This window comes from Typopeltis vanoorti, chromosome 19, assembly GCF_054136105.1.
Source record: "Typopeltis vanoorti isolate ZY-2024b chromosome 19, IOZ_Tvanoo_1.0, whole genome shotgun sequence".
Classification (NCBI taxonomy): domain Eukaryota; kingdom Metazoa; phylum Arthropoda; class Arachnida; order Uropygi; family Thelyphonidae; genus Typopeltis; species Typopeltis vanoorti.
The window spans coordinates 111,401,100-111,412,500 of record NC_143567.1 but is presented as its reverse complement, the minus strand read 5'-3'; the positions used below and the strand labels follow the sequence as shown (position 1 = coordinate 111,412,500).

Genomic DNA, 11,401 nt, shown 5'->3' with positions numbered 1-11,401 from the left:
CGGAGTTCTCTTCGTGAAACTCAAGGACAAGTTTGCAGCTGACCGCGAAGAAGCATCCTTCGTGACGGGTAAGTCCCTTCACATTTTTCACTTTTACGAAATTGCGAGCGCGTTCATACAGGAAATGAGTGAAAAGTGCGGACGTATTCTTATGCGATGGACGATTGAGTGTGGTTTATGATCATTAACGTTCTGTAAAGAAAACGAACTCGAGATGTATCCAAAACACTTCTTTAATACTTAGCAGTTCGAGAAGACTATTTTTTTCTTCTTAATTCTTGAGAGCTTTTGTAGAAGCCCATTTATTCTACCCACACCATTGATTCTTAGGAGAAAATAAATAACCTGACACGCGCCCTTAGTTTATTTCAAAAATATTTTAATGAGTATTTTTAAAATAATAGAGCCCTGATGTAACTATGATACTGCGAAATCTCACAGTGCACGAAAACCAGAGAAATAATCATGATCCAATTTTCATTAGGTGTTATTGCCCTGTGAAAGATACAAGGGCCTCCCTCAGAGTTCAAAGGGATAATCCAATTACCTCATTGGGGAAAAGTTACGAACAACAGAATCAAAGTTGTCAGAATCGATTCCATTTAGTGTATGGTTTCTGTATGAAGTTCTCTCCGTAGAAATTGAAACTGAATGAATGTGAATCAAATGATCTCAGTACTGATCGAGTGCAATACATCGTTCGACGTACAAGAAGTAATCCGAGGTAGTGAAAAATATAAAGCACAACAACCGAAAATATATATATATATATCTTCAGAGAAAAAGGCTCATTCCACTTCTGCCTGTTTCGCTGGGATTATACGAGGAGTTCAATTTTCAATTCCTAAGAAACTGTTGACGTGGTCAGCAGGTGGAATATTTCCCAGAATGTGACCTGTTTGCCCTTCATTATTACCGACTGAATCATGTGTGGGATGTTTAAACGGGGCAAAATGTCTTTAATCCCGGAGTTATCTGTCAGGGTTCAATAGACTTTCACAGAGAAATAAAAAGAGTATAACCTATAACTAATGGAAAGTTCCAGAACTGTAGACAGATGAACATCAAGCTTCAAGATGTCGACTCAACTCAAAGTTATGCTGAATTGTTCGCTCCATCTGCGCTTGAAAGGTTGGTTTGCAAATTGAAGTAACGTACTCTAAAGGAGAGTCCAGTGTAAGGACTGCTGAGGCAATGAGAAACTTTGCGCAAAACGAAGAGTTCCAAACTTTTTATTATTTTAATGTGAGTTTCCAAAACATGACGGCTTACCGAAGATGCAAGAAACGGTCTTTGAATTTGGTTCTTCCAGTAACATCAACGTATTTCATATGCTGCCATCAGCACTCTTTTCATAAAGGTCTCAGGGCGAGATCTTTATGAAAAGAGTAATTTCAGATTACTGGAATTTATAAATATGTAATTTTCCTTATATATATGATCCAAAATTGTACCTTTGTTTTTCGCATACAAAAGATTTTCTCTCTGTGTTATCTACCTCTTTGCCCATTGCGCGATTCCGAAGACAGTTCTTTGAAGTAAGCGAGTCGTAGAGAATTCTATGGAACTGCTATCTATTAGGGAGTAAAATTATGTTTTTATCTGTATAGCGGAGATTCGTAATGAGAGACTTTACATAACAAGAAAGATCAGGGGTGTCCTCATTCATATGAGAAAAGTGGAGGACGGACGTTCACGTCTGTCTCTACTTTCCTCATATGAACACTGCGCAGTCACAATGAAGGCGATCTCCGTGACATACGAATTCCTGTCCGTATGGACAGCGATTCGTTCGAGAAGGGTACTTTCTTCTCGCTCTAGAATCTGCCTTCATCTGAAATCTCGTGATGCTTAAGTGGAGACATTTGAGAATCGGTACATGCCCTGAGCGCGACCTTGTGGAAGATTTCACAGGTACGCTTGTTTTCTGCCATTGGTTACTATTTATAGGAATTTATTGTTGGTGAAGTTGTCAACGCTGTTTCCAGCAAATATAAATAGCTAACTATTTCAACATATCTGGAGGAGCATCTGTCCCATGTGTGTGTGTGTGTGTGTGTGTGTGTGTGTGTGTGTGTGTGTGTGTGTGTGTGTGCGCGCGCGCGCGCGCGTGCGTCGAAAAGTCTTTTGTTTCTTTCAATAACTATGTCGAAAGCAAAGTACATATAAGATTCGGAGATATTTTTGCGCCCGTCCAAGAAAACTTTTATCAATTATTTAGAATACGATTGAAACTACGTGTACATGCCCAGCTGACTTGTACTGATGGCGTTCTTCCAACTTACGTAGTGGTTTGCACCGCGCAAAAGTGTAACGTGAGAGAAGGAAATGACCCACAGATTACAAGCTGATTTAGGGACCTTTTTCATGAAATTATTCTGTGAATCAAAGCCAAGGGGAATACTAGAGTTTCTTGTTAGTCCAAAGTCAGATATTGTAACCATGACAGTTCGTTTCTATTGATGATAAGCGGAAAATCAATTCACGATCCGAGAGGAAATTGCAATAGCTGACTGTTGAAAATAAAACTGAAAAAAACTAACTTTAGAAATTCATTAGCAATAGAGAAGGTCATAGTTCCCGAATGTTTGCCCATTTATCGGGCTTTACAGTTAAATGCAGACCCTTTTAAGGGAAAAAAAAAGGGGGGGGGGAATGAAGTTACTGCGGTCGAATGCCCTAATCCTGATTTGGTAGTTGCAAAAGCAGGGTGACTGCTGTAGAGAGAGAGAGAGATCATCGAATAAAGAAAGATAGAATAGAAAGATAGAAATTAAATAGCGGAAGGGTTAAAAGAGAAAGTTACTGCGTAAGGAAGGATATATTACTCCGGAAAAGTAACTTTGCCGTTTCCTATGATGCAAAGAGAAGTCCTTAACGCGTCCTTGATATTAGAGGTTTGCCATTTGGGTGCGCTCTTGTTCAGGCAGGAGCCATGCCATTCGTAAAATATTTCCTCACAGCACGTTGAACCCAAGATTTAAGGGTCTAGAAGACAAAAATTAATTGTTAAAAGAAAGTTGGATTTATTAAGTGAAATAAAAACTGCCCGCACTTCTATGAGAAGGAGAGACAGATGCACAAAGAACAGACCGTGGCTATCTTTTCCCTTCCTCCTCATCCAAAAAACATCAAATCAGAATTTGTTTGTTGAATATTTTGATATTAAAATAAAAGTTTAAACTGCGATAAATTACACAACTAATAAGGTTAGTTAAATAATTTTAACAGTAAAAGCTTCGTGTTTTTTTTATGTGCGTTATTCTAATGTTTACTTGTGGGAGTGAGACATGGGAAGACAGGTTGCGTGTGGCCCAAAGAGCCTGGGAGGGTTTTTGGACTTATTTTGACATGTTTTATATATTTTGTTGTATTCGTCGTTTATGTTGAGGTTAGTCTTCGAGGGTGTCTTTCTTTATTTCTTTTTTTACATTTTATTCCCAGAGACTGTCAGTTTATTGCTGTTAGCAGACTCCATCTCTATGATGTACTACTTACTTCGTTTGTTGTTCACTTTGGTCTTATTCGATGCATGGATCTATTTTGTAGTTAGCATCAAAGTAGTTTTTTTTTTTTAGAATTAAGGTTGGAGAATCCGTGTTTTGAGGTTTTTGTACATTCAGGTTATGAGATCATGAGCTGTAGACAATCTGAAGTGGGTGTAGCTTATTTCTAAAATAAATACACGCGGTCCCCGCTATAAGAGTCATTAATCACCGAGTACCCGCATTCCCGTGGCCTAGAAATTGAACGCTCACAAAAAAAGTAACAGAATTTACGTGATTTTCATGGCGCATTCAATACCTTTCTCTACATGCCTCCCACGCATCCCCACTCCCTCTCCCACTGTTTACTAAAGTCTTCTCACAGCGTCATTTTGTGAGTTGACAATCTCAATAGCGGTTTCACTTTGATTGACATTATTTTATTTTATGTTTTATTCGTATATTGTTATTGTATATCCACCTACAAATCTTAAAATAAGTGGCACGGCAGATCTTGTACATAAAAGAAAGTGCACCAGCTAGGAACTGGATGCTAAAATTAGATAGTATTTAGATTTTAAAAAGTGGTAGTGAGTAAGTGACATATTGCCGTGTCCTAGGCATTCCAGGGGAGTTAAATCTACGTGGACGTGGTTAAGAACCCAAGCAACGATTGATTCTGTCTGTAAAGAGAAAAGAGAGAGAGAGAGTATACAAGAAAGAATATGAAAGAATAACTCTTCTGAATGCAGATGGTGTGAGGGCGACAGATGCAGAAGAGGTTGTTCAACTAACGAGTGCCAATTATGCTAAAAAAAAAAAGCTATCAACCTCACGTATGAAACATTGAGTTCACTGCTATCTCTTCACTGAATGAAGAAACTCAAGTGTATGAGGCCGAGATATTACAGCTGTTGCACAAACTGAATAAGAATTCAGCAATAGGGACTGATGGGATATCAGCACGTGTGCTAAAAGTATTCAGCTGAATTTTGCTATTCCTTTGACCAGGCTCTATAATTTGAATCTCAGAACAGGGAAGATCCCATAGGAATCGAAAGTATGTATGGTAATTCCATTGCAAGAGGGTGGTGCAAAGATCGATGTATCCAACCACGACCAATCAGTATCTCAGGAGTGGTGGTGAAGATTTTCGAAAAATTGTCTAGGGCCAACATTCAGAAATGGGTTAACAGTGAATCTCTACTTTGCAATAAGCAACATGGGTTTACTAAGGGAATGTCATGTTTTAGCAACTTGCTCACATTCTATAACAATGTTACCGTTGAATTAGAGAAGGGGAATGGATACACCATGATTCTTTTGGATTTTGCAAAGGCTTTTGACAGAATACAGAATGGAAGACTGTGGCATAAAAGATTTAAGATTAATGCGACATTAATGATATTTGGAACGATTTGACAGGCGACATACAGCTATTTGCTGATGATGCAAAGATAAGTAGAGTAATCAGAAATGCGGCTGATATGTAGTACTTGCAGAATGATTTGAATAGGCGATATCATATGACTCAGGTGATATGATTTTCGTTGGGGGTGCGAGACCCAGCTTAGTGCAGGCCCACAGAGTTCCTTGCTTTGTCCGGGACCTAAAAAAGCGAAGTTTTGGATAATCTTAACCACAGCATTACCTATTTGCAAGATTTTGTGCGTAAGTTTCACATTAGAGAGAGAGAGAGAGAGAGATCAATTCATACATTGCGGGGTGCGTGTCTTGACATTTACTTTGCTGTGAGCTTTTTATAATAGTAAAGTTTTTAAAATAATTTTTTATACATAAAAAATAGAATGATATTTTATTTCGTATTCTCGACGACAACCCTGCTGGTGTTCATTCATAACACGTTCGCAATGCAACTTGTAATCAATTTCCCATTCCTGACGTGAACTGTGCTCAGGCTTCGGTTATCTTCTTCTGTGTATGCAGTTGGTGAAAGCGATGAACTGAACGCTCGCATTCTACTCGATTCTCAGTGACGTATTTGATAGGCAAATGAAGGCCCTCAATCATTGATCCACTCTTCTATTTCAGATATCAAGGCCAAGTAGTCTTGCAAATAAATAAGCGAATGAGTGATAGTATCACTAAAAGGAAGCCTTTATACATTGCTATGTTCGGAAACACTGTTTTGCTTATTCCGAAACATGTCAATCAATGAAATATCGCTTGTTCAAAGTTGATTCCTAAAAGGAAGAAAGAAAGCCTATTTCAACTTCTCACGTTACGAAGCGTCCTCACAACGATCACGAACATCACTGAAGAGTGCAGTTTAAAATGATGCTATTCTTAACGGAATAAATATCTGGTAGTTGCTCTACCAGATATTTTGCATGTAGTCATTAAAGTGAGGTCTTAATCTGACACAGGAGATCATCTAAGCACATTACTAGCATGGACTCATCCAGTAATCATCTAAGAAAACAGAGGGAGAGAATTGAGAACAGGTCATTAAATAACCAGGTTGTTCTCGATTCTCCTGAATCTGCGCAGGAGCAATAACTTAGTCTACGAATGGATTTTCAGTTATTCTTAAAAATAAAATAAATCTAATAATTATTGAAGGAATATTTCTGCACTGTTCGTCGATTAAATTTTAGCTTGACTGTTGACCACAGCGGTTCCTTTCATTTATTTCGAAGTTTCGATACAAGGCTTACAGATTCATTTATACTCGGTTGGGGTTCACGCAAAAAAGAAAAACCTCCCGAACGAAACCAACGAAAGTTCTTTTCGTGACATCACAGAAAGGAAAATACGAAAACAGTATCGCAGAAACAGAATATAATGGAATATGTTCAGAATAAGTTCCAACAGAATAACAATATCCGACGTAAAAATAGAGACAGTTCTTCATTTTATTCGGAGAAAGCAGACAAAAATCAGTGCAGAAAGCCTGAAAAAGTGGGCGAAAGTAATCACAACCGGACAACTCTTTGAGGCTTTTTTCAAGAAAAATGATGGAACTCATTAAGGAATTGACAAATAATAATAATAATAAAGAAAATTTTTTCGGTTAAAGAATACACGCAATTAGGTAACAAAAATACTATTAGTGGGCAGCAGATGGCGTGGCTGCAGATGGAAGATTAAGGAGTATACACAGCGAATTCTGTGAGGTAGATAGTCTTCCCGTAGGGGTGCATGGAACAACATCGATGTACACGTCTAGTGTTGCTGGGTTCTTTTTTTCTTTTTTCTTTCTTTCTTTTTTCGTCTCTTCTCGATTGGAGAGCTGGAATTAGAAAATTATCTAAGACTGCGCCTATTATGCCATAAGGAAACATTTTGTTAATGTTGATGACAAGAAATAAGTAAATCTCAAAGGATTGGTTTATTTCCTCATCAAAATCATACATAAACTGTTAAAATATATCGCTGTTGTCAATACGAAGCCCAGAGAGAAAGAGAGAGACAGAGGAAGCTCTATATAGACTTTTTCCTATGACTATTTCATTTAGCCTGTCTCATCCAGTAACAGGGTTTCCCTGCCACAAAAAAGGCTAACCGGCTAGCGAATACACGCAGTTAGGAGACTAACATATTTGCCATGTGAACCGTGTAGAGTGAAGCAACCCACGATGTGACCCTCGACTACTTAGATTGTATAATAATAATTAAAGCAAAAACAGTCTACGGGTATTGTGGACAGCGTTCACTGGCAATAAAACAAGAATATGAATTTGAAAAGACCTCGCTATTCAAAATGTCCATCTCGAAGAAACGAGCGTCCTGTATTTGCTATGACTGCAGAATCAGAATAATTCGATGGCAGTTTTCGATTAAAAAATTGCGAAATTTTAAAAGTAGTTGAAAGAACTGCGTTTCGAAGGACTGTGGTTTGTGTACTTTACTCCTGAGAGAGAAGGAAAGAAAAAAAAAACTGAAAGCAATGCCGAAATAAACAGACGATACATTATGCGAACCTTCGTGTCATCGGACGAGGCCTATCTTGGAGGTCATGAAAATCGAGCGAGGAATTAAGAAACGGAGTCAGCGTTCGCTAACAATACAACATTCAGTAAGTGAATTTAAAAAAAAAAAAAGTGAAACCGAGCTGCTAAGGAGATAATAAAACAAGTTAGCAAATTACACATTCCAAAATTCAAACCACAAAAAAAAAAAAAAAAAAAAAAAAAATCCACAAATAAATTTTGGGCGTCTCCAATTGGCGGAAGCGAGGACTAACAGACTATGCGAAATGCGTGTCTCTAGCTGGTTTATCAGTCTGTTTTACAGGATGACAATTCATTTCAGTGTACCTAGCCGAACAGGACATCCCACGGTTGCAACGTTCATTCCCCCCCCCCCTCCCGCCACACACGCTTCTCACTAACCACCACATCCCTGTGTTTCCCATTGCTTTGTGAAATTGAAAATGGAAAGATCCGTTAAAGCAAACTGCTGAAGCAGACCGAATTCGTTTATTATAGCGAGAAGAACACGAATTTCTAATTCGATGAAGGAAATCAAGTTCGGATGTTTCAAACAGATGAGGTTACAGGCAACTAGAAGACCATCAGTCGGCGTAGTATTTCATTAGAAATGAACAGTGCTTCAATAATTTTCATTAAATTTCTATTCACATAAACGTTAAAATAAATAAATAAATAAAAAGTGAGCCAACCACTGAGGGAGCAGGGATTGGCTACAATTCAGAAGCCGCTGCTTTGCTGACATTCTTTTTATTAGTGGTATTGTTTTTCTGGTATAATGGAATTTACAGCACGGAGATCAATACCACTCGCTAATAATTAACCGTAAATTGCTCGAATTTCAGAAAGAAACTAGCATTCCATCAATAATACGGCAGTCAAGCACTGCAACTTCTTCGGCTCACTTTTACAACCGAGATATTCATGATCAGAAGTTATTTTAAAGAAATTGCACATTACTTTTCGGATGAAGCAGGGAATCTAATCAGCGAATAACTTTTCAAAGTCGACTACAACAGTGTAAAAGTAACTGTAGTCGACTACAATAGTGTAAAACTGTGTCTGAAGCGTTTTACACTATTTCTCATTTCGGTATGGCTGTGAGGGAGTTCTTCGAAGACTTTAATCAACATAAGAAATTATATGGGTCGAAATCGGTTGAAAACAGTGACCGACAAAAGTGTCTAGGAAAGAGACGAGCTCCACATCTTATACTTTATTTAGTACGAGTGGAATGAAATTCGGAGAGGAAAATATATTCCGATCTGCGTGGAAAGTGGTTGGACGATGCGACTGCAGAAGTATCTGCAGAGGAAATCACACTTCACACAATCTCCGCTTTCATTTTGTCCCGACTGGGACGAAGTTTTCAAGGGAGCATAAAAGACACGAGAAACGAGTACATTCCACATTTGGTCGAAACCGATTGAACTATGCGACTTACGCCGGTGCCTGCGGAGGAAGAGGGAGGGGAGCGGGGAAGAACCATACCTTTTAACTTTTTGTTTTCTTTCTTTTTTTTTTTTTCCCAAAATGATTTGAATTAGCTGGGTTTGATGTTTGAAATTTGGGAGGCTTTATCGAGCTGAAGAGAACGTCGAATCGACAATATTCAACTTAAATCGGGAATTAATTGACGAGGGTAGAATTTTGGCACTAGCAGTTGTTGTAGAAGGAGAAGTTAGTGACTCCTTGGCGTAAGCATCATTCCAATGATTCTAAATCCACATGCAGCGTGTGTTGCTGATGTAAAGTTGAATGTAAAATGAACATCGTCTTTCTTCGTATCGGTACAGTCCTTGACGAGCTCGACAAGTTCAGTTTATGCTAAGCACGTTTCGGCGTGATTATCAAAATGCTCTCTGTACTTCACAACGGTGACCTCGACCCACGCTGAGGGCAGTCAAAGTCCGGTCTCTGAGAGGGAAGTTGAAGAAATTATAATAGTTATTTATAAAATTTTCCTGTTGCATGTTTTTTAACTAATAATAATAAATAATAATCGCGTACTTGGAGCTTAAGACCCACCACATACCCAGATTGGCTTTCGTAGCCATACAGTTTTAAGATAAGATGGTTTTATGCCAAAATAAATATTTTTGTATGGAAACTGTGTGTGTGTGTGTGTTCTTCTGGCAAGTTTGAGTAGTTGCTGGATTAAAAAAAAAAACAAAAAAAATGGAGTTTCCGGAAGTAAAACCTTTGCATCTTCGTATAAAACTGTCTTAATCACCTTTAGTTGAAAAGCCCCTAGATGGAATTCGAAGGCAGGTATTTCCAATCAACGGCTTCCACGGAACAGAGTGGGCTACGAATAACCTTCGATTTTAATTACGAATAAAAATCATTAAGGTCACTCATCCGTGATTCGCTCTTCAGAATCCTCCTGGCCTTCTCGATGAGAAGGGCCTTTCATTCTCTCACCTCGAAACAAAATGTGTTCGCCCATTCACACTTAAAATTAACCTGAAATGAATTAATTAAAATTAAAAATTATGCCTATTCATAAAAAATAAAAAAAAAAGGTCTTGTCACCTCTATCGACAAGAACATTTTCTTTCACATGCTCTTAAAAATCAGCGTGTTTGATGGTTTTCTCCCTTTGTCGCTACAAAAAAACAATACAACTTATCATCTGCAGGAAGCGATGAAGATGAAATTTAGACGCACACACTACCATTAAACGTAGATTATAACTGTCTTTTCTGTTTGTTGCTAGAATTATTAAGCAGAAAAATCTTCCTCCCATTCCAACAGACTGCTTGCTGCAGTTATTTCCATAAAGGGATGTCGCTGAGTGAACGATAGAAACGGTGATATGACTTGTGTGAAAACAGGATTCCATCGCCCAAATTCGTGCCAGCCAGCGAGCTATGATTTGGAGTGTTGTCAGTAATAATCAGGCCAACACCAACTATCTTTCTTCACTTCATAAACATCAAAAACATAATGGATCGAAATGTGACCTTGCACGTCTCTCGCTTGGTATCCGAAAGATAGACAACCCGTGATAAGGACGACGCCATCACACATTCAAAATAAGATAATGGATATCCAATCGTATCTTTCTTTAGAGGTCTCTAACACTTGCCACAGAAGCTGAAATTTTGGTGAAAGTTTTCTAATAAAAAATCTAACCCGATTAAAGGCGTCCGTCGTATTTATTTTTCGAGTCTGGCAATGGATTTACCCATCAACAAACCAACTCCAGTACGATTAAATAATTTGCCTGTTTCAATGGGCGTATGGAAGGGAGGAAATTGCAAACAACAGTTGTGTGGAAGGAAGGGACCACAAGCTCGATCAGAAGCTCGTTATCTTCGGCTGCCTTGTTGAAGATTCGCGTCTTGGGTAACGAGTGGGGACCGGGAGTTGAGTGGGGTGGTGAATAGTATTCTTCATGTAAGCAAAGATTATTTACGTAGTTATTCGTCTGTTTTGTAGCAGCTTTTTTGGACAGGGAGAGTGGAAACAGTAATAGACGCTGGAGAGGAGAGTTAGAAATTACCATGTGGACTGAGAATGGTTGAATTATGGACATTCTGTACAAAAGGAAAGGTGAACATTATTTCAACCTTGGAAACGCTTCAGGGTCGGGATCCCATTGACGAGACCTCGATAAAGGTCGAAACCGGTCTGAGTAGTGACCCTTCCCATAATGCATTATACACGCCCTAAATGGATGTGCTTTGCATTATGGGATAATAAGGCAATTGATGTGACGTCATTAGCCTCTATACGCAAGTAGTCCAGTCGTGAAGATACTTCTCGCAAATTTTGTTTGCTTGCACTTGGACAAAGGATTATACTGTACCAAGTGGTTAAATTCAGCCGAAACCCTCCGGGTACCGGCCCCGGAATTTTTTTTATGCACCGGGGCTGGAACCGAAACATTTTTCTGTTTTGTGACTTTTGTCCCTTTATGGTAATTAAGCCTAACGCGAAACACAGCAATGGAAGGTT

General features: G+C 38.6%; 1 protein-coding gene across 2 annotated transcripts in view; it reads left to right on the top strand.

Moving 5' to 3' along the window:
• LOC150096443 (monocarboxylate transporter 10-like) overlaps positions 1–11,401 on the top strand; it is a 223,718-nt gene that overhangs the window by 424 nt on the left and 211,893 nt on the right. For both annotated transcript variants that reach the window (XM_090408801.1, XM_090408802.1), the window contains exon 1: positions 1–68. This exon is cut by the window's left edge and continues 424 nt beyond it. In XM_090408801.1, coding sequence (XP_090264927.1) covers positions 1–68 — 68 coding nt within the window. The remainder of the gene's footprint in view (positions 69–11,401) is intronic.